Below are 23,600 nucleotides of genomic sequence, written 5' to 3'. Positions count from 1 at the left end.
GTTAATGATAAGTTTCCAAACTATAAATGAGGTGCTTGATATAACTGGTAATGTAGCTGAATAACAAAATCTGCTGTTTGTCACCAATACTTTGTTGCTGGGTATCATGTTTACAGAGTGAGGTTAATGCTCAAGTGGGAAGGATATGCATGCCCAATTGCACTGCCGTCAGAATCTTAATTCATTGTGAACCATGACCAGCAAGAAAATCCCTGGAAGATATGTGCAAGTTATTTACATCCATGCATGCATATTGCTGCAGCTTTTTCCTACGTAAACTAATAAAGGGGTAGGAAGGGAAATGATTTCTTGTCTATTTCAGACAACAAAACGTCAACAGTCCAACTGTGGTGTTTAAAATGTTGCTCAAGCTTCATAAATCAACCCAGAGGGCCAATTCACATAGCTATAAAGATCATGGCAAAACGTAGCTTTTGGCAGCTCCGCACCCAGGCAGAGTTTGCTGTATACATTTCAATCATCACTATGTGGAGTCTTGTGATGTCTCTGCAAACAAACGAAAATGCTGGTTTGTTGTAGAATGTGGTATTCCACACTTGGAATACTGTGCAAAGTCCTGATCACCACATCTCAAATATAAGACTGTAGAGCTGGGAAAGGTTCAGAAGGGGGAAGCCAAAATGATGAGGGGACTGGAACAACTCCATTATGAGGAACAATTACAAAGTTTGGGGCTTTTTTAGTTTAGGGAAAAGGCGAGTAAGGAGGGATGTGACAGGGAGGTATGAAATCATGCTTGGTAAGAAGAATGTGGATATAGAGAAGCTGGTCTTCCTTTCTTATAATACCAGAAACTGGGGTTTATCCAATGAAACTGGAAGACTCAGGACAGTTAACAAGAAGGACTACTTCACACAGCACTGTTAAACCATGAAACATGACAGGATAAGATGTAGTGATTGCCATATGGGCTTAAAATGTGATTAGACAAATTCATGAAGCGTAAGGCTGCTAGTCATTGTAGCTGGGTCCTAACTCCAGCATCAAAGACACTGTGCCTCTGAATATCAGCTGCTGGGGGACAAAAGAAAGAGTCATGGCTATCCAACTGTTGGAAACAAGATGGCAGACTAGATGGGTCTGGTTCAGCATGTTCTTTGGTTTCCCATATAAGATTTATTTGAAATAAACCTTAACCATAATATTATGATTCTGTGGAAGTTTACATACAGGGGCTTTATGTTGCTAATGTGTCATTCAGACCAAGTTTCTCTCGGTGCATGATTTACATGTGATCAACTACACATTCCACTTTTAGTCTTAGACTCCCACCCCCATGCACATCAGCGAGATGTCTATGATGTTTTCTGGCCTCTCTGCTGAATAACTGTCCCCCTCACTCTCCATTGTCGCCCCCTCACCCTTTCCCCATTCTGGGCATGCACTAAGGTATTCTTGTACCTATGTGCACATACTTAAAACAAAACAAAAAACCACACAAGAAGAGCACAAGAACGCAAGACTGCCGTAATTGTGTTTCACAATGGCCAAAACGGAAGCATGTGCTTGGGGTTGGAGAGATAACCCATTTCCATTTGGGTTTCTTCAATACGGAGGTCTTGGGCAAGACTGACATTTTGCTGTAGTGAAATTCTGATGAGCAGGTCTTGGGCAAGACATCTATATGGTGATGATTTTAAAATGTCCCAAGGTAATCTCCCACATATGTTGAGATGGTGAGAGAATACTTCATCCAAACTGAGTTGTTGGAATTCTGACATGCCTTCTGCATACGGTAATTGATGGAAATAGGAGCACTTGTATCCTTTTGGCTAGTAGAAACAAAATGACTACGTTGTGCTCAGGTGAGAAGCAAGCTGAAATGGGGTAGGGCAACAGGGGCTACCTACAAAAACATCACCACATACATGACAACTCTCTGCCCCCTTGACTTTCCACATTAGCTGTAACTGTAGATATTTAATGGGTTGTTTTTACTTAATGGATTTTCCACTGTAAGAGGAACTATGGATTTAATTTTTTTTTAATTAAAAAAAGTATTAGTTGGCATTTTGATAATGACAACATCATGTGAGTAGTGTCCAAATCTTGAGCGGCACCAGCTCCACAATAAACTTCTGCCTGGAAGCACCCTAAACAAAACAACAATGTTGAGTGTGTGTTTTAATACATAATTTTAAAATATGCAGTTTACAATATTCTTATTTGCTTTTATTTAAGGAATTTATATCCCATTTTTCATCAAAAGAAGTTTTGGTTTTTTTTTTAAAAAAAAGAGGTAATTGTACAGGAAACATTTATCACAAAGGTTGGTTGTCTTGTTGCTTGTTTTCATGTTATGAAGAGTTATACAAGCAGAAATCTCTGTGGCAAATAGTTACCTGGTTTTTTTTTCTTGGTGAAAAAAAGATATCCATAATAAGCACGCATAAAATGGAGTGCCCTATGCAAAGAGAGAAACATCTAATACTTAAAATTTGATTCTTATTTTTTAAAAAAAAACTCAAGAGAGAAATGATACAGTCTTGCGATCAGAAACAAAGAATTGAGAAACAAGACCCTTGGTGTCTGTTCCTGGCTCTGCTCAAGACTGGCTGCATTTCCCTTGTATGTTATTTTCAATATCATTGCACTGCACTCCATTTATAAAGTGTATGTTTACTATGAACAGCTGTTATACTAGACAATAACTTTTAACCTGCTACCATAAATGGTATAATTGCAGTACCGTGTGCCTCCCTCCAAGACCAAATGTTAGCTTATAGGGTGGGAAACAAGTCATCTGCTTTCCACTCTACTAATGGCTATTGCTTCTGCCTGATCTCATGTTAAGGTAAATAGTCTCCTCTACCATCCAAAGAAGGGTTATTCATAAAACAATTATTGGGCAACTTCATTTTGTTCCTCCAGCTGGTTACCATGTTTGGCCTCATCCACACAGCTACAACACAAAAGGTGGTCACTTACACATCACCAAAAAAAGGGGCAGCCAGAAAAGGCACCAATTTGCATATTATTTAATGTGCTGATTTATGCACACATTCAGAAATGAAGACTATAGTTTAATTAGAAATATACCGTATTTTTCGCTTTATAACACACACCCGACCATAACATGCACACAGTTTTTAGAGGAGGAAAATCCGTAGGCATGCCACCCGTAGGCATTCCCTCCAGAACACGCACAGACATTTCCCCTTACTTTCTAGGAGGAAAAAAGTGAGTGTTATGGTGCAAAAAATACAGTATCTTAGAACAGCAGTGAAGCCTGCTGTCAAGGTGCTAAACTTGATGGGATGAATTAACCTTCTTATGGTTCCTTATTTTTAAGCTAGGCTTGGACTTCAAAGAGACGCCACTTTCAAAGAGAGGACTGTTTTCTGAAAGCCTTAGAAATAGGATTGTTCCCTGCAAATTAGGACGTGTGTCTACCCTAACAAGACGCCCAATGTTATTCCATCACTGGGAATTTATACTGAAAACATAGTCACAACCACTCCTTCTACTCCTGAAGAACTACAGTGGTACCTCTGATTGTGAATGGGATCCGTTCCGGAGCCCCATTCGCAACCTGAAAGGAATGCAACCCGCGTCTGCGCACGCGCAGGTCATGATTCACCACGTCTGCGCATGCGTGAGTGGCGAAACCCGGAAGTAACCCTTTCCGGTACTTCCAAGTCACAGTGGGACGCAACCTGAAAAAACGTATCATGAAGCAAACGTAACAAGAGGTATGACTGTATTATTAGGATAATAGATCATCTTCAATAAACTTCAGAAGATAAAGTTTACTGTTACCCCTAATGTTGGAAGTGCAAATATCTAGGTACCTTTTTTTAAAACTATCATAATGGATACGCTCTACAGCAATTACTTACTGAACCAAAATCAGTTATACAATAGGATTAAGTGGGGTGGGGGGGAACAGATCCTTGATTATTTCTTCTTACTTACACCAAGTATATTCCAACGAAACATAGGGCAAAATAGCATAAATAGTACAGGATATAAAAAATCCCCTATACAGTATTGTCCAAGTTTTTTAAAAATGGGAACAAAAGTTGTTTGAATACGCAACTATAGCCCAAAATAACTTGCTTTAAGAGCATTAGAGGAGAGGCAGAAAGCACACTCATTTATACTTAAATGATTTACGTTTTTCAGTGATTAGTAAGACGGCTGCTGTAACATACACACTAATGTACTTAGGCTCACTTCAATATATTCAGATTGTATGCTCATGTAGGCATGTTGTGTTTCAAATCCATGTCATGTTCAGGTTATTTAGGTAATTTAAACTGAACATTTAAAAAACAGTGGTTGATAATCAGCGCTAAGCGAATGGGCTTCCCATTCTTCTCTTCCCCTTTACAGTCTCTGCCCCCCTCCCCAGTCTGCTCCGGTGAGGCCTACAACCCTCCAGAGTAGATTTCAGGTGTGTAGGGACTTCAAGGGGAGGAGCAATCCATTCCACAAATGGTATATGTTCCCCTAGTGGATTATATACCATGTAATATTCCTTCACTTTCCATATGCAAAGCATCACCACTGTTTATACCAAGTTTAGTCTGCGATAGTCTGAACAGTTTCTGCCTGTTGTGCACCTATTCTGTATATGATGACAAGGTCCGAGACTTAGGCAGCAATCCTAAACATACTTACTAAGGGAATACTCCCTACTGAATATAGTTGAACTTATTTTTGAATATCCATACAAAGGATCATGCTGTTCAAAAAAATCAACCCCCACTCCTTTCATTATCATGGTGTTCCTTTCGTCATGCATTTTGGTTTTTTGAAATGCACCTCCTGTCTTTCTGATCTATTCTAGTCGCATTCCAAAAATAATTAAAATCAATGGAAAACTGGAAACAAGAGTAAAAACGCATGCCAACATTCTACATATCCAGGGAAATTGTTTGAACAAAACAGTTTTTAGCAGGCGCCAAAAAGAGTACAGTGAAGGTGCCTGCCTGATTTCAATAAGAAGGGAGTTCCAAAGATTGATTTGTTACAAATGCTGAATGAGTATTATGTCGTACCTGTAACAATGCCAGTTCCACAGCTTTAAACAGTCAAGTGGGCATATATGGGGTAAGGCAATCTTGCAGGTAAAAATCTAGCTGGTCCCAAGTTGTTAAGGGCTTTATATACTAACATCAGCAGCTTGAATCTGGCTGGGTATTAAATTGGCAAACAGTACAGATTTCTGACCACAGGTGTTATATGTTGACAGGGACTCACACCTGTTAGCAATTGTGTTGCAGCATTCTAAACTAACTGCAGTTTCTGAGTCAAACAAAAGGGGAGCCCCAGAGCACCCTGAAAAAGATAATATCCACTATATCCCTGTTCTTGATTATGCAACACTGCAAAGAAACGTAACACAAAATGTTTGGGGGATATTTTACTACCAATGCCAGAATGTAGGTGTATCTCATAGTAGCAAAATGCCTCATTTAGTGGTGTCAGAAGAAAAGAGCCCCTTAATCCACTTTCTTCAATCAAGTTCTCTTTTAAAAAACCCAAGGGACTTTCCACTGACTGGCTGAGACAAAAAAAGCACCCCACTGACAAAGATCAAAGATTCCTTGGTTTCTTAAAAATGTCCCATGCTCTTTGGGGGGGGGGGGCGTGTTTTCAGAATGAAAATATCGTACAGGTTTTGTACATTTGTTTCCCTTGTACATTTGTTTCCTTTTCTTTATCTGAAAAGTTTTACCCCAACATTTCCCATTGGCTGGGACAAAAAAGCACCTGATGGCAAAAATCAGTAAGATTTCTTTGTATTTTTGTTTATGTTTGAGGTGATTTTTTGCTTCTAGTAAATGGTAGATGGCTGAAATTTGAGACACTGTTCACTTCTTTGTAGGTGACAATGCTCTAGAAAAACTTATTTTATAGCTCTACTTCTGTGTAAATTCTGCAAGGAAGAGTGCACCGGGGCTAGGATTCTGTGCCAGAACATTAGTTAAGGAGACAAGATAAATTGGGAAAGGCAAACCAGGACAACCTCTAACCCAGTGGATTAGTCTGCGTAATCCAGAACGTACTGTAAATCAAGCAGAAAGCAGATGCATTACAAGAAGATTCCTACAGCACAGATAGTTTCATATGAACTGAGTGAGTACACAGGCCCAAATACATGGAAAAGCAAGCCTCCATGTCCCCAAAATCCAGATTTATGAAGCAATGAAATCTAGTGGAAATTTCTTCCTGATCCAAGATATGAAAATCAGCCAGGACTCTTTGCAAGTAAATTTTATCGATTGAGTCTTCCATGGAAAACAATTGTAGCTGGGCACCATTCCGTGCCATGCAACCAACCTCCTATCTCAGACTGTATCAGTATCTTATGCCCCAAAGAAAGATGCCCCCTTCAGAAACATATCCAACTCCAACTTGAACCCAGTGAGGTTCTTCATTCTCTTGCTTCTGTAAGACTCTTAAAAGTTCTTGTTTTTTTATTTCTAGCATGGTTTTTCAAAAGTGGTCAGTTTGTAGCTATTATTTCTTGTATATGTAGATTTCTTTATAGTTATTTCTCCTCTATGGTGGTAGATTTAGTATGTCTCTCTACCTTCTATTTCCCAAGCTAAGTTTTTCCCCTCCCCAGAATGAATAAAGCCAAGAGAATGAAAGCAGTGCAGTTGTTGGGGGACTACGCTACACAGAAGTAGCCATTGACTGCTGCATCCAAGTAGAATCATATACATTTACACAGACCCATGGGAGTATTTATTCAGTCAAGATTTCCCCACCCCGCAAAGTTCACCAACAGATTAATAGTTTTAAACAGCAGAAGAAAATCCAACCCTTCTTGCTGGATTTCTCATTTTTGTTATGACAATACGCAAACATTATTTTGCAAACAATACGTGACATGTGATACACTGGGGGGAAAGCGCAGAAACGTGGTTGGACAATGAAAAGCAAACGATTAAAACTGTCATCAGAATCCACTGCAAGTGATAAATAAATAAGTTAGTAGGCTGGTTTACTGTTTGAAGACTGTAATGAATTATGGAAACACAACAAATGAGAACAACCCTACCAACATCTCATACTGGAAAACAAAATTATATATCAAATGCACTGTCACAACTTCTGTACAAAGGAGCAGTTTCAATATAAACCTACTCTGTTATTTTCCTGTTTTGAAACTGAGTTATGGGCCCCCATGAACAAATGTTTTAGATAAAAAGCACTTTATCACTCAACATAAAAAAGTTTGAAGAGAAATAATAACCCAAAGGAATAAAGAGGTTTTGTATGAACCCTATTATGCACCATCCAGTCACAGTTAAGCCCTGTCTGTCCCCATCAACTTTGATGAAAATAAGTTAAGCGTTTGGTTAACTCTTTCACTGAAATCAATGAGTCTGAAATTATGGTAGCATCCTGCCCATGACAGCACCCATATAGGTTCCCTTCGCTGAATCATATAAAAGCATGCAGACGCCATATGATTTTGTCCCACATCCTAAAGTTTTTCATCCTCTGCATTAACCTGCTTGGAACACTGCAATACTGCACCCTCGTCTCCTATGCATTCCAGTCCATTATCCTACAAAGACATGCAGCATACTGTACTAAATGGATTTACAATGAAGCAGCCTTTTCAAGCCTCCAGCTGTGCTGTAAACCAAATACAGTTTTACACGCAGAGCGCAAAATCCCACTATCGGAGGAATCTTAAAAAGATGAAACCCTGATCCATTTTCTCAAATGAATGTTTCCTTTGAAAGCCCTGTAAACTGTCTTGCCTTCATGTCAACGCCACAAACTGTTCGTTCTCTCTCTCTCTCTCTCTCTCTCTCTCTCTCTCTCTCTCTCTCTCTCTTTCCCTACAGGGTATCAGAGCAGGAAGCAGTGCTCTGCAGACAAATATTTGTCCGAAGCAATAAAACAAAAGCGACATATGGAATTAGATCAGATAAAACACACAGAGAGAGAGCCGTCTAAGGATTCTGCATTTAAAAAGAACATCTCTGGCAAGAAGATTTCTCTTTAAAGGAAAAGGCACCAAGTGAGAATCAGTTAGGAGAGACTACAGCTTCTTTGCTGTAGCTCACTTACCTTTCTGAGCCATATTGTCCCCTGCTGCGGAAGGGTTAGGCAAAGGGCATGAAATCTACCCAACATTAAGAATTTGCTGTCTAAACATCAGTGCTGCTGGCCAGCTCCTTACCGTATAGTGTGCTTCTGGTTAGCTGTCCCCCCATCGTACTGCGCAAGGTGGCTTGGCTACCTTGCAGTTTCTCCTCTCACTGGGCAGAGATGCAGAACTCTAAGTGTGCGATCATTGTCAGCACGCAAGACACAGGCACACTCCGACACAGAGGGATTTAATGACTCTCACATAAATAACACACTCATGAACACACAACAGAAGCCTGCAATCAGCCTCCACCCACTTTCCAACCCTCACAGGCTCAGCAATAAGCAGAGGCATATGTCATGATTATTTACATAAGGAGGAGACTTGTGACTCCAAAATAGCTAGAGAAAACTCAAAGCATTTTACAGACACATACAGCACCGCAGCCCCAAAGAAACTCAAGGGCACCTAAACATGCCCTGTCCGTCAGCCTTTATTCTGGTTTCTCTAATCTAGGGTCGCAACTCTAATAAATCATTAGGAAAAATATAGTTGATTTCTTGGCTGTTGAAAGCAGTGGCTGCATGCCTGTTTCTAAACCCCAAGGTACCCTTGCTTGCAAGCAAAACAAAGCCTTTGTCTCTGTGAATTTCACTGCAAACACAAAACAGATTTATTTAGAAATCTTAAGTCCAGCTGTCAATGAAGCTTGCTTTTCAACTCCATCATTATGCAATTTAAATATAAAAATGAAGTTTTTGAAAAGGAGAAATACTTCCATTCAGCACATCGCTCCTACATATATCTGTGGGTATGGCAGGCAGAAACCCAAACTGAAATAGGTGCATTACCAGAAATCATTGGCCCAGATTCCTCTGCTGGTTAATTATTAATTATTTAAGAGCAAGGGAGAAGTGTCTGAAATGCAGAATGGTCCACCCTGGACTGTAATAGCAAAATATTTTCCTCCACCCCCCTCAGACTAGCTTTTGTGGCATGACTGCAGGCTCAGCTCAGACACAATGCAGCCTGCTCTTCAGTCCATTACCTCCACTGATTGACTGCAGTGAGCGTTATTAAACGCACTGAGTTGTGGAGGCAAGCTGGTATGGGCAGGGTGTGGGGCAGGGTTCAAAGGCATGAACCCACATTCTGCCCCTCAATGCTTTGGTGTAAGAATGCTATCCTTCCCCACCTCTATTAACAAAATAAGAACCTAGCTCTACCAGAACATAAAATCAAACTAACTTTACACTGAAGTTTCAAGTTCCAGAACAAGCACAGTGTTATGCAAACCACGGTTTGCCACCTACACTCTAGCTAAGAAAGGGTTACAGTCAAACCATGGTTATGCAGACAGTGCAAGTAACAACCAGTTTCTTCACAGGTACATAAGATAGTACAGGCAGAGAAGAGTTAGATTAAACACTATGAGTGAGAACACATATAACAGGTGCAATCTGAAGAGTCGGGTAAGGAAGCAGGAAGCAGAATGCCTTGACTGAAGGAGATAGAGTTCTTCCAGGAAAAATGTGGAATGTCTATGCATCAGCCAATGAATTATGTGTAAGCAAGAAGAAATTGCATTATCACCCCAAAATTGGTTGCTTGGTTAAGCCACAACAATAATGAATGAGGCACTCCTATAAATGACAACTCTGAAATAAGTCCTATTGAGTTCAATGGAACTTAGTGCAAGATAAATGGGTAGGGGCTCGCAGCCTAAATTCCTTTACACATATACTCTTGGCATTGTGCAGTCTTGGTTGACCCTGATCTCTGCTTGTGTAAGAATGATATTTTATAACAAGAACCAATTTGCTACTGTAGTAGTTCCCTCACCTATTTTGACCCAACCTTGAAAGCATCTTACCAAATGACCTTTGTACTTCTGGATGGCAATCTAACAGCCAACAATTTGGAAATCACTAAGGTAGGATAGAATCCTTAGCTATGGAAAATCCTGAGATGGTGATACTAGATCATCTTCAATTGCCTTCCGGTCATGCAATTATTTGATAAAGTCAGTGGCAACTGAAACAGTTCCTTAGCCTGAGTTGAAGATATCTTCTGCATTGTAGAATAAAATGAGTTTGAAATATGATCAGGTTACATCATTTTCTGCGCAAACCTTTCAGTTCATGCAGGGTTGCTACAAATCCTCTTTTTTAAGGGAAACAGAAAACCTCCTTAGAATATGCAGAATACTCTTTACTCCAGGATTTTAAAAAAATCATTGACAATTGACGAGCTGCTGCTGTTGTTTATGATGGTGGTGGTGATATTTCCAAGAAAAAAAGATCCTATAACCTTCCTGGGCAACTTGTTTGAGTTTTTAACTGCTTCCCTAAATCTTTATCTTAAATCTATTTCTCTGCACCTGAAAAATGAAGTTTATTGTCCTATGACAATCATCTACTCCACTGGTCATAGATTCTCCCGCCATCTGGGAAGGATTGCATTCCAAATGGAGGTTCTCTATCCCTACCACATAAAACACTGCAGGAATAAGGCAGGGTGCTAACATTAAGAAGCTGCAATAGTTCCTAGTGTTAAAAGCCCTGAGATAGCTTTACTCTTCATGAACCAGTAATAGATATATGCCTGAAACTCTCTCCCTTCTGCAGTTTGCATTTTTACAGCAGTTTCTTGGCAGTCAGAGTGCCTGCTTAATTCTGCTGCTGCATTTCTAGCAATACTGCAAGAGCAGTGCTGTAGCTGCATTGCTGAAGCTGCAGACTCAGCAGCAAATTTCAGTACAAAGGCATGCACAGAGAGAACCTGGGTAATCTGTAAAAGAAGACCTCCCTGTCTTTGAACACACAATTAAATTGCCTATTTTTTATAATTAAAAAAGTGAAATAATTAAGTATGTTTCGGTGGACATTTGCTTGTACAGAAGCACTAGATGACCACTGCAGTAGTTTATTCAAGGGCATTTTATAGGCAATAACCAAACCTTTATATACATCACAAAATTTCTGCATGATTGATGACTAGCAACTGAATGAATGGGCACACTGCACTGAAGCAGCATTGCATGTGAGATAGGCATGAAAATTATATTTCTGGCAATACATTCCCACAAGATTGTGTTGGGTGGCCACTGCTCTACTTTACAGAGAAGTTAGAGCAAGGGGAGGGCTGGCAGTCCTCGGAGTCCACTATTTTGAAGGGCTGTCTGGTCCACACTGGTTTAAAGATAAAGAACTATCACAAGTGAGATGTTTCCTGTCAACAGTTTGCACCTGGGCAGCAGACCCCTTGTCAGTCTTAATCACTATGGTGCAATATATTTTATTTCGACTCAAATTACAGTAATCATGTTTTCAATCTATACATATAAATCAGCATATACACATTGTATGCAGTTCTATTTCCCTAATGAGTGGGCCCTCTCCCTCACCTGGCTGGTAGTGAGAAAGACAAAAGCTGGGGTGGAGCATCCCTGAGATGGAATGGAAGCTGGCAGAAGCCAGAGAGTGACAGCTATGCTTGATTTCTGCTTAAAACCAAGGCTGTGACTACAGGAGAAGAAAAGACGTCTTGGTGTGTTAATGCTAACGTCTTGGTGTGTTAATGCTAACCCTAACCCTGCCATCGTAGGCTCGGTTTATATATATGTGTGTAAATAAACCAAATATCGTAATGACAACACAGTCTCTGCTGTTTCTCATTGCAAGAAAGTCAAACTCTGGGAAAGCACCTCAAACCGCTGGAATCTCACACTGCTTGGAGGTTGGGTGGCATGCCATGCACAATGCAATGTTTCGCCGCCTCCTCACAGACACACTCCCAAACACAACCATTCTCTTTTTCCGTGTTCGCATCTAACTTTTCCAAGCTCTTAATTAAAGTAATTAAAGCAATTATCCAATGGATGCAATTTAATAATTTGCTTCAAGGTTAGCTTTTAACATCCAGAGTAATTAGCAACCTGACTTTGCTCCTTCCTCACTTATTAATGGGTTTATTTTCTCTCCAATGCTACTAGTGTAATTATTTTTAAAGGTACCACCTTTGGCTGTTACTGTCTCACTTGTTTGTAACTTGTTGTCTCCCCTGCTCTTTGAACTGGTCCCATTACGCCATTCACTGGGTTTTCCTTCAGGCTTCAGTTCTTTGAGGAGCCCCTCGTGAAAGCACGAGGAACAACTAGCAATATTATGACAGCTATTAAAGTCACAGAGGGCTTGTTAAGCACATATGCCTTCAGGCGCTCACAGAATTCAACTTCAGCACTTAGGATACCTAGGGTGATGTCCAACTAAGTCATATTCAGAGCAGACCCATTAAAACCATGCCCATTAATTTCATGGCTAATATTGGACATCACCCCTAACTATACAGTGATAACGGATTTTTTCCCCTTATAAAAGAAATATATATCTATTTATGAACTTTCTGACAGTAAGAGCTGTTTGACAGCGGAACAGACTCCCTTGTGAGGCTGTGGGCTCTCCTTTCCTTGGATGGCCATCTGGCATGGATGCTTTAGTTGAGATTCCTGCATTGCAGGGGGTTGGACTAGATAACTCCCGGGGTCCCTTCCAACTCTATGATTCTACACAACACACACACACACACACACACACACCTATTAGTCTATTGTTATTCTAACTTTTTAAGTTTTCAATAATTAATTTTTCAATTGATAATTTTAGTGTTATATCTTTTTTGTAAACTGCTTTAAGTTTTTGTTTGTTTGTTTGTTTGTTTGTTTGTTTTACAATCAAGAGGTGCATACATTTTATGAAATAAATAATTCAGATATTTTAGTTAGGTACTTCCTGGCTCACATCCCATTCTCTCAGCCATGACACCACACTAAGCCATTTTGTGTGCTCGTTTCTTTCAAGCAAAACTGATGTGATTTTTGCACAAAAGGTTCCAATTTCAAGTTTTGTTTAAAGCTTCATCAGATTAATACTTGGCCAAGATTTATTCAAGATTTACACAAGCTTTATAAGATTTATACTTGGCCAAACCCAGAAACCCCCTCTTTCCTCCATCTGCCAGCTGAACCCCAGCTTCCTCTCTGCATCTTTGCACAACCTAAGACAACAAGATAACATAGAGGAGCATATGAGCTGGAGACGATGCTGTGGTGTTTCACCAAAAGATAACAGCAGGATATCCTGGTCATTAGAGGACCCACTTCAGAAGGGTAAATATTTGGGAATGTGTAGGCAACATAAATTATTGCCTGCCCCCATTATTCCATCTTTGTTTTGTTAGCAATTAAGGGAATCCATTCCTTGCCTGGTCACACCTGTCTGCGGATGCGAGATGAAAAGTAGTCACGTACAGGCCCAGTGGCTGCCCAACTCCTACTGCTTCCCTAAGAAGGATTTCATTTCTTCCTAAGTAGTCTCATCTTTACTCTCATTCAGACATGTGGAGGCTCCTCAGAACAGTGAATGGAATCACACATGCTTGGAGGAAGTAGCATCATGTCGGCAGACTCCTTCACCAATCCTCCACAACCCTCAGCAAGTTCATTTTTCAAGCCTGAACATCTGCATGAGGCTCTTGGGTACATACTGTTAATGCTTCCTGGAGCATTACCTGCAGTTTCTGAACCAAAGCAGCTCAAGTCATACCAGAGTTCTCAGTTGGGTCCACAGCTAATGGCCTTCTTTTAACCTCCATTTTGTCTGCTCAGAGGAGCAAAGTATCCCCTAAAAACAAAGTGAATATATAATTAGGGATAATCATTGCTGCTAAGGGGCTACTGTGGGAGAGATGCACCACCTTCAAGCCCTGCTTGTACGCTTCCCGAGGTCATCAGGTTGGCCACTAAACTAGGGAGATATTTGGTCTGATCCAACAAGCCTCTTCTTATGTTCTTATGATTGCTTGGACAGTGGGAATCAGAAGGATGAAAACGGTATGCCCAGCCATACCTAAATGATGAAATTTGGTCACATATAAGTGTCTTTCACACAATTCTTCTACTGCAGAATGGGGAAGCAGGATGAGGGCAGCAAGACCCAACCCCCTGCCAGGCACGTATATGTCTGCACATCTGCAACAGGCCTACATGCATACAAACTGTATGTACCTAAGCTTGTGTGCTTGACTGAGGACACTGCAAAAGTACATATGAACCAGCAGAGGTGGGATCTGCTGCTGCAAACCTGTTCCCCATCATGCATGCTCATCGTACTTGCCCATTGTACATGTCAATCATGCAGCAGAGTTAGAGATAGCATGATTGTGTGGCAGGGTACTGCCATCTTCAACTAGGGCAACTGAAATGTTATGGGATGATGAGAAAATATATTGAGAAGATGTCCGTGCAATAAGGGAATGAAGAAGATGTATTGGAGAATTGGAAAGGAAGACTTTTAAGGATAGACTTTTCAGCTAATGCCATCCATTTTTCTGGAGGTAATGCATTAGGAAAATCTGAGCAATTGCTGTTGGAAGCTGAGCTTAACAGGTATCAATTAACAGGGACAATGGGGTAAGTTAAGGGTAGAAAATCTTTGCTAGCAATTATGGTATTTGTACTTGGTAAAAACCTGGTGTCAGTTTCATTTGGTTTTGCAGTACAAATGGCATGTGTCTCAGCTGCAAATATTTGTTTGCATATTTGATAATAAGGGCATCAGCTGTCTACATTTTATTTTTAAATCTACCCTTTTACCCCCATTGTGTGATCTGGTTAATGGGAAAGTACATTGTTTCTAGTACAGTGGAATATTCACTTCAAATATTCAAAGAGAGTTGGAGACCAACTGGCAGTGCAAATACCTGATTCCAGGATTTACCCATTGATAACCTTGTTTGGTTCCTAAAACTGCCGCGTGGACAATTCAACATACTAATTCATCTATTCTACTTTAAAACCAAACACAGAGTAAAAGGAAATCAGCAGCTTCAGCAGCCTGACACAATCTGGGATTAGTTTTGCCAAATGGTCACTTCACGGGAGCAGCAACAGGGAGCATGGCACCATTGCAAGTATACCTTCTTGATACACATGGTTTTTTTACAAACATATGCTTCTTACTCTCATAAGCCTAAAAAGCAGTGTGTAAAGTGACTGTAGGCACACAGGACAGAAAATCAGACCTATTATCCCGCTTACTTCTCCAAGGCTCCTGCTGACCTGTAGAAACTGTTCTTAAAAGAGAAATATATGTGTGATTGTTTCATCACGCTCTCACCAAATACTGGAAGTCCTACCCTTAACATTGCTTTATTTTATCCATTACTGGGGTACCATCTGCATAGCTGATAAAAGAGGAAAGAAGAATGAAGTAAACCAGTGTTGAGATAAGCAGTTAAAAGGATTTCTAAGGCAAGAGAGCTGAACAAGCCTTCATCTAATTGCATGCAAGCTTACTTCGTCAGATTGCCATAACTGTTAAGGTCTGCAGTGAACCTATTTTAAAGCCCTGAACATTCAAGGTCACCCAGCAAGTATGTATGGTTATCAAGAAAGGAAATTAACATAGGAAAAGAACAAAAAAAGGCCCCTTGCTCTTGGAACATCACCACATAATTTGAAAACCAATATTTTTCATAAAACTTCATTGCAGGGCAATACAAGAATTCCAGGTAGAATATGAAACCAACTCTATCTTTAAAGCAACTTACCCAGACAACAACAAAAAACACTGTGACAAGTCATTCTCTGTCCTATGAGCCTCCCCAAGACAATCTACTGTTTGAACATTTTTATATTAACTTGCATGAAACAAATATGAATTAGTGAAACATAGCTCCCCCATTGTTCATCATGTTTTACAACAGGGGGAAAATATAGAAAAGGATGCTTTTTCCTGTTAATGGGTAAACCCAGTATGAATAAACCTGCACTCTCCACTAGAGGCAACAGAGAGAGGGGTCAAACTCACTGAAGAAAGACTATCACAACCAAGGGACTTGATAAAGCTTCCACCGGAAGGGTACATTTGATCTACTCTGTACCCAAGTCCACCTGCAACAAGCCAAATGTTTTCTAATCAAACATGAGAACCAGCAATGTGTGGTGTAAACAGATTGGAAGAAACTTCTTTTCACTGGCCTGACTTGTCCCAGTCCTGCTGGCTCCTCATACAGACGTATGCAAGACTGACAGACAGCTTGGACAATTTGTTCCACCAGAAAATCCTTGGAATAGACCAAATTTGCCAGAATAACAATATAAAAACATGGGACCCAATGGAGCTGAAGGATCTGTTTCTGTGGAGTTTTGAGATGTAAAAGAGTTCTGGGAGGAAAGGGGAATATCCATTGTGTTCTGCGAACCTGCAAATGCTCAAGAGTACAGAATGTCTTTCATGAAATGTTAGAGTCAAAGAGCCACATGCCACATTTGCCAACAAGGTCTGAAGCGGCATTTTTGCTTGAACATGCTGACCCCACCCCTGCTGCCTCCGATTAGAAACCCTGATAAAGCAGGGTTCTTGATCACAGGAAGGCTTGAAGTGTATTCATGTGAACATGCTTACAAGCCCTCTTACAAGCCAGTGAATGTTGCAAGATTATGCATGGAAGCAGCAGAGTCAGTGCACACAGCCCCACTGCTCCAACATGATTACAATTTCCAAATAAGGCTATGGTGAGGTCTTTTTATTAAGAATAATAATACATTTATATCTTGGCCTTTCCTCCCCAAGGAGCTCAGAGAGGCAAACAAATACACAATTTTAAACAAAAGCAAAGCAAAAGCAATCTAATAGTTACAACATTCTAAAAACAATCACAAATAAAAGCAGTTGCAGTAAAAACAGTGATCTCAGGGTTACCAGGAAGATACAAGTTTACAGAGAGATCCTCTAGTCTAGCACTTTATCATGCTAGCTCACCCTGTTATACAGCAGGTAACTTTCAGTTTCTCTGCTGATCCCTTGCACTGAGCAAAACCTCTTCCCAGTGAATTCCTCACACTCCTGCCAATGCTACTGAATGCAGCCTTGGCTTTATACTTGCCTCTACAGGTGGCGCTGTGGTCTAAACCACTGAGCCTAGGGCTTGCTGATCGGAAGGTCTGCGGTTCGAATCCCCGTGACGGGGTGAGCTCCCGTTGCTCGGGCCCAGCTCCTGCCAACCTAGCAGTTCGAAAGCACGTCAAAGTGCAAGTAGATAAATAGGTACTGCTCCGGCGAGGAGGTAAATGGTGTTTCCGTGTGCTGCTCTGGTTTCGTCACAAGTGGCTTAGTCATGCTGGCCACATGACACAGAAAAACTGTCTGCGGAGAAACGCCAGCTCCCTCGGCCAGTAAAGCGAGATGAGCAGTCTTCACTGCATACCTGCCAAACATCACACCTGAAGGGAAGGAGCAAAGAGGCCTGGGGCAACAGCATGAGATGGTGCAAAGGCTGCTACTGTCACACAGGAACAGGAATGGTCTACAGCAGAACAGGGCAAAAAGGAAAAGAGGGAAGAGGCAGTGACCTGAGGTAAGCCATGAATGAAGCAGTGAAAACACAAAAATCGCAAGGGATAGAGAGAGGAAAGGAACAGAAGTCACAGAAAAGAAAAGTGAGGCTGCACAGGTGACTAAGAAGGAAAGTTGGGACTGGCACTCATCCAGTTACCTGTCCATCTTTGTGGTCCTGTTTCCATATATACCACCATCCTTTTGGTTGGACAAACCGCTAGTACTAGAATAGTTACTATCCCACATCCATCTCAGCCCAGAGATATTACTTATTGTTCTATGTCCTTGAGTCACACATCTTGCCGTGGTACTCTCCTACTCTCACGGTACAATGTGGTCTGGAATGCGTGCAGTTGTAAAAGAGGAGGGGAGCTAGTGTGAGGATGGCCTTGCTTTGCTGGAGAAGGCTGGCCTTTTGGTCTCTTTAGATTGTGATCAGCAAACGTTAAGGATTCATGCGAAGAAACATGCTTAAAGACATGAAAGAATTTTCATTTTTATTTTTAAATTGTTGTGCCTGGAGGCTGCAGTTTACATACAAAGAATTTACTAGCTGCTATCCTTGAATAGGGCAATTTCCTAAATCACATGAAACACATACAGCTTGAAGAGACAACAAAAGAGCTTCAGTTTTGCAAGTATTTACAAGTTTGATAATACTTGTGTGCATGTGCATGTGCATGCACACAAAGCTAATGGTCTAGAGCAGGGTTTCACAACCAGGGACCATATGACCCCCGGGGGGGCCAGGATATTCCAAGGGGGGCACAGGTGAAAAATGCATAAATGGGGGGCCACAGAGGGAAATGAGAAGTGAAGAAGAAAAATCCTGATTGACTGGCTATCTGCTTGGCCAATCACAAGTGGGTAAGGGGGCGGCCCGCCAGGACCTAGCGCTACTTTTCCCCACATGCATTTTCTTGGAGCAGTCCTGGTTTGTTTCCAGCAGGAGAGGGCAATTGCTGAGGCTCCCCCATTTTGAACAGTAGAGCCCACGATCCAGAATCCCCAGGTCAGGTAAGTGTGGTGGTGGGATGGCAATGGGTAGGACTGGGCGAGCCAGAGCTGCTTGTTGCTGCCACCAGACTTATTTCCATTCATGACATTATAGTAGAATGAGTTCAAAATTTATAAACCAAAAAGGAGCAATAAATTATGGTTAATTCCTAATTGGTGATTTTGGCTGAACATTTAGGTGCCTATAGGGCTTTGGATTTTAGTTTGAAATGTTAATGTCTTTAATTCTGTTTTGTATGTTTATGCAGGTCACCTTGGGAGTATTTGGATCAATGGGTAAGGTCCAAAATAATTAATTAAGCAAAATGAGTGCACCTGTTTAGGTAGGGTTTTTATTTTTATTTTGGGGGGAAACGTTCCTGTGTTGTCTTGGGAATAAACACATTTGACTTGTTGATAGAGCTGCATTAGGACGCTGCATAAGTTCTTCTTCATATTCTCTGTGAATACTTTATGAAGAAGAAGAAAACTTATTTTCAGAAAACAAGACTTTCTTGAGCATAAAGCTTTCAAGCCAAGTTGAGTTTGTTCTGCTGTCAGATGATCCTTGGCTGCTGGCAGATTCTCAAGCTTTTGCCTTCTCATCTTTTGCATATTGTTTCCAAAGGATTCTACATGTAGGGCAACTGGAATCAGACTGTGTCATCACATTTGCCTCCACTTGGAGCAGTGGCTAACCATTTTTCTGGCCTGCTTCAGCATTCACAATCCCCCCCCCCCCAGCTACAACCCTTTTAATTCTCTCCCAAACCCCACCAAATTCAGAGTATCATTATAGTCTCCAAACTAGGGCTATTGTTTTGATTAACCATTTGCAGTTTGATTGCTTTAATTTAAATACATTTAAATATTACCAAATCCTCAAAATAGATGCTGTTTCCAAGACATTGATGGAAATGTCAGATTACTTATAACTTAACAAACTGAAAGCCATGGTTAGAAGCAGAAGCCATCATTAATATCTTCTTTCCAGCTGCTATTGCAGCAACATAACCGAACAAAATAGCTTTTAAAAAAATATAATAATAAATTTCCGTATCAAATAAGTTGGGTCTCACCAATCAATCAACTAAAGTTTTATTTGATTAGCCTACCAAATCAATTAAAGCTTAAAACTTGCAAGCTGTAACTTGCAAACCCTGTAGTCAATAATACACAGATTGGGTGAGTTGACACAGTACAGCTGCCTCAGTCTCATAATCTAAATTAGAGGCAACTGGAGACGCTCTGATATTTTCCTTTGCTCTATACTGCATGAAATAGATTTGTTAAACTGAAAACTTTAAAATCTGTCTAGTCACAAGTGAACTGTTTACTACTTGCACTGGCATTCCTTGAACAGAATTGAATAACTTGGATATGTGTCAACGAACGTATTTCTTTTTCTTTTTGCTCCTGCTCTTTTAAATAATATTCTGTACATGCGTCATCTAGTGCTCAAAGTCCATAATTTAAGATTCATATGGGTTACTTCTTGCCAGTGTAATGCTGTAGCTATAGAGGTCCTGAAGGAGAATGGTCCCCTCAGGGAGATTCTGTACCCAAGTTTAACAGCAACAAATGCACACCGTAGCCTCCTTCCTGCTTCTCAGCCAGGCTGGTTAAAGAAGCCAGCCTCTTAACCCACAGACAGAAAGCACATAATTGAAAAGGGGAAAGAGAGGAAACCTCAAAATACTCACATATAAGGAGAACACGGGATATTGCAGTATATAAGTTGGAATTCAGCATAGCACCAAGTTTGTCATTCCATCAGCATAAGGCTTTCTCCTTTTGCAACAGAACACTCTCCTCCCCCTGCACATCCCTTAAATCTGTTCCCAACCCTCTAGAACAGATATGGAGAGGTCATAGGGCATGTGGGGGGGGGAGTTCATTTGTGCAAGTGGACCGTGGTAGTTGAATACTGCCCGTGGTTATGATTCAAACTCAAGCAATGCAGCCGAAATCCATGAAATGAGTTTTCCCCTTTAACTCAAGACCCTGCTCCACAACCCTCCTTTTCCCTAGCTGAGGTGTGTCCTTGAAGTATAATTAATGCCTCTTACCTGCCTCAGTGGCAGGACTATGAGGTGAAGTGAGGCAACTGCCTCAGGGCAGCAGGCTCTGGAAACCTGGGAGGGGTGGCCAATCCGGCCTCCATGAGGCTGATATTCCCTATCCATGCTCTAACCCAGCACCCAGGGAGACACCATTTTCTGGTTCATCTCAGGCAGCAAAGTGTCTTGGGCCAGTGCTACTCAATGGGGATATGTACATGTAGGAACCTCTGACTTTTGTGTGGCCAGACTGTAGCCCACTATCCAAAGGTAAGAGTCACTTCTACTCGCCTCACCCACCACCAGAAAGTGCTCTCCCCCCCCAAAAAAACCCTGTCTACTAGGAAATGCAGCTCTCTTGCTGAAAAGACTCCCAACACCCAGTACAAATGTTTTCTGATAGATGAATGACTGCATGCTACCATGCATGCTACTATGACTGGGTGCTATTATAACTTTTCTGGTAAGACATTACTACAGTTTAATGAAATTTTTGTTTTTGTTTTAAAGTCAAGGAAATGAAAGAAGGTAAGATGTGAAGGAGAAATGTGGGGGGGGGACTGCAAGAGAACTGTGAGAATTGCAGGAAGGAGGTACTAGTTTACAGAGCTCTTAGATGAGAATGAACAGTTGCCTTCCAATAGGAACATATACAGATAAGCTAAGTAACTGCTAATAGACTGAACTTTGCACGACCTCCGCAGAATGAGCCAGTAACAACCATAATGTCACCACCATTCTCACACACCACACTGGAGAGGAAGAGGAAACAAACTGCCCAAGATTATGTATTATTTTAGAGCCATAGAAGAGGCTTTCCAGTTAAGGTGTGTTGCATTTTCTGCTAAAGCCATGGGAACGTTATGTCTTATAAAACAGAGATTATCCCTTGAATTAGGTAGCCTTCCTGGGAAAGGGCTGTACGACACCCAAACTTTAGAAAAGTAGCTGACCAAGCACTTTTACATCTAGAGGCTGATTGTGCTTACTAATGCTATCTCCACTTTCATCTGACCATTCATCTGCCATGAAAGTGGAGCAGCGGTCTTGTTTATTGTGGAGGCAAATATAACAAACTTTCAGGTGAGTGTTGGCTTCCCTTTAAAGTAGAGGTGGCAGAGTTTTTTTGCTCATTTAAAACGGGGGTGGGAGGGAGCTTTGCACCAAGGTTTGGCACTTTCAACTGATATTTATTTTCAGATATATTGGCTTCCAGCTGAGTTTCTGCATTTTCTTCCAAAAATGTTGTGTTCTAAACACATATTGCCCAGGTTGTTGTGGAAACACTCCTAGAATGTCCAGCTGTTAAATGTCAAAACAGGAATTTTTTTTGGCTTAACTAGGAAGAATAATGCCTAGCAGCCATGCTTATGTAATTATGGGGGGGGGGGATGCTTAAATCAACATGTTTTCAACAAAGATGGGCGACCTAGAACTCATTGCCGATATAGTCGAGGGCCAGATGTGGATGTCGATTACATGAAGAAAAATGTGGAGCAATTCTCTTCTTACCAGTAAAATCACTGTCAAATGTTACATCCTCATCTGGTGACCTGTTGTCCTTCTTAGTTCAGAGAAACCCAATGGTTCAAACACTCTAATAAGACTCTAATACCTCATTCTCCTGTGTGGATGATGCCTTTTGAGCTACATGGCTATTAATATATTGGAGAGCACAATGATGCTCTTGCCAACCCCAACTAAGGGCTAAGAGAAGTGGTGCTATCACCTTTATAGGATCAAAAGGAGGAATCAAAAGGGGCTGCCAAGCTCATTCTAGTTCAGGGAAGGACACGTTAAAATAGAAGCAACAGCTGAAGTGTTAAATATATATTATGAGAAGGGTAACTGTGCTAACTTTTTACTGGCCCTGCTCTTATGCTTTTCATAGTTTCCTGAATTGCAGAATTTTAGCAAATGAAGCTTTTCCTGGCACAGAGATGAAGTGGAAGCTTTGCCTGTTTAATTTATGCAAGTCTGCCTGTTAAAGGTCTAGGAGCGAGGTCATTAAAAAAAGAAGATGGCAGCCATAGGCTGGATGGAGCAAAGAGGAGTAGGAATGGATAGGACAAGGTAAGTCAACTGAGGAGTAAAAAACCATGTATTTGCAAAGATGAAATAAAAATTAAATGCCTTGTACAGAAAAGACTAGTACAGGGTTTTTTAAACTAAGCATATAGATTCAGTATATTAATATATTTAAGTAAACACCATTTACCTTCCCGCCACAGTGGTACCTCTTTATCTACTTGCACTAGTGTGCTTTCGAACTGCTAGGTTAGCTCCCTCGGCCTGAAGCAAGATGAGTGCCGCACCCCATAGTCGCCTTTGACTGCAGGGGCCCTTTACTTTTTTACATTTAATGAACTTAATCTGTAGGAAATGCATTCATGGATAGCTTTCCTATTTGAGTCATTAAGCAAACGAGTAAGTTCTCATGACAACAGTCGGTTTTTGCTTGTGTTGTTTTTTTAAGCTACAAATTTATTGGTGCTGTTCAGAAAGGTACTAGTTTCTTTATATCCTTTACATCCACACAGGAATGAAAAATGGCTAATGTAGATGTGTGCATGTGTGCACGCACAAAGTGCTGCTTACTTTCAAGTGTGCATAGGATTGCAACCTTAGATCTGCTAGCTGTACCTCATTTGCAGTTCTCTGAATATATTATGAAGGATACTTAATATTCTTGGCGAGGCCAGTATTGCACTGTATGCTGGCTGCAGGCGCCTATCTAAATGGTTTCTGTTTTGAACTTGTGTCCTGTTGCCATATTCAGCAATAAAATCTGATCCTGTCAATGTTCCAACAGCCGAACCCAGCACTGAGGGGGTGAATGAAAGGAAAACAGCAACTCTTAAAAGAGCATTATTTGCTTGCAATTGTTTTCCTCTTAATCTGCCACTATTTCTATCTGCAAGCTGCAGAGTCCTGATGCAAAACACAAAACAGGATTAATTAGAGAAGGCTTATCAAGTGCTTTGCATGTTAGAAGAGCTACAACTCGTAAGACTTAAAGACAAAACCACCTAAGGTAGGGCTCCAAACAGAGGTGTTTGTCCT

At 40.9% G+C, this 23,600-nt stretch overlaps 1 protein-coding gene across 4 annotated transcripts in view; it reads right to left on the bottom strand.

Annotated features, from left to right (window-relative positions):
• NEURL1 (neuralized E3 ubiquitin protein ligase 1) overlaps nucleotides 1–23,600 on the bottom strand; it is a 122,696-nt gene that overhangs the window by 53,867 nt on the left and 45,229 nt on the right. Inside the window, exon 1 of one of the 4 annotated variants that reach the window (XM_083441541.1) lies at nucleotides 8,174–8,410. The exons of 2 other annotated variants lie outside the window; for them this stretch is intronic. In XM_083441541.1, the coding sequence (XP_083297667.1) occupies nucleotides 8,174–8,207 (34 nt within the window). In that variant the 5' untranslated portion in view covers nucleotides 8,208–8,410. Of the gene's footprint in view, nucleotides 1–8,173; nucleotides 8,411–23,600 lie in introns of those variants that run through there. One more of the 4 variants, XM_083441540.1, reaches the window with a different exon arrangement.

The sequence above is a fragment of the Podarcis tiliguerta genome (assembly GCF_965153285.1).
Source record: "Podarcis tiliguerta genome assembly, chromosome: 5".
Classification (NCBI taxonomy): Eukaryota; Metazoa; Chordata; class Lepidosauria; order Squamata; family Lacertidae; genus Podarcis; species Podarcis tiliguerta.
This window is presented reverse-complemented; position numbering and strand designations above follow the sequence as displayed.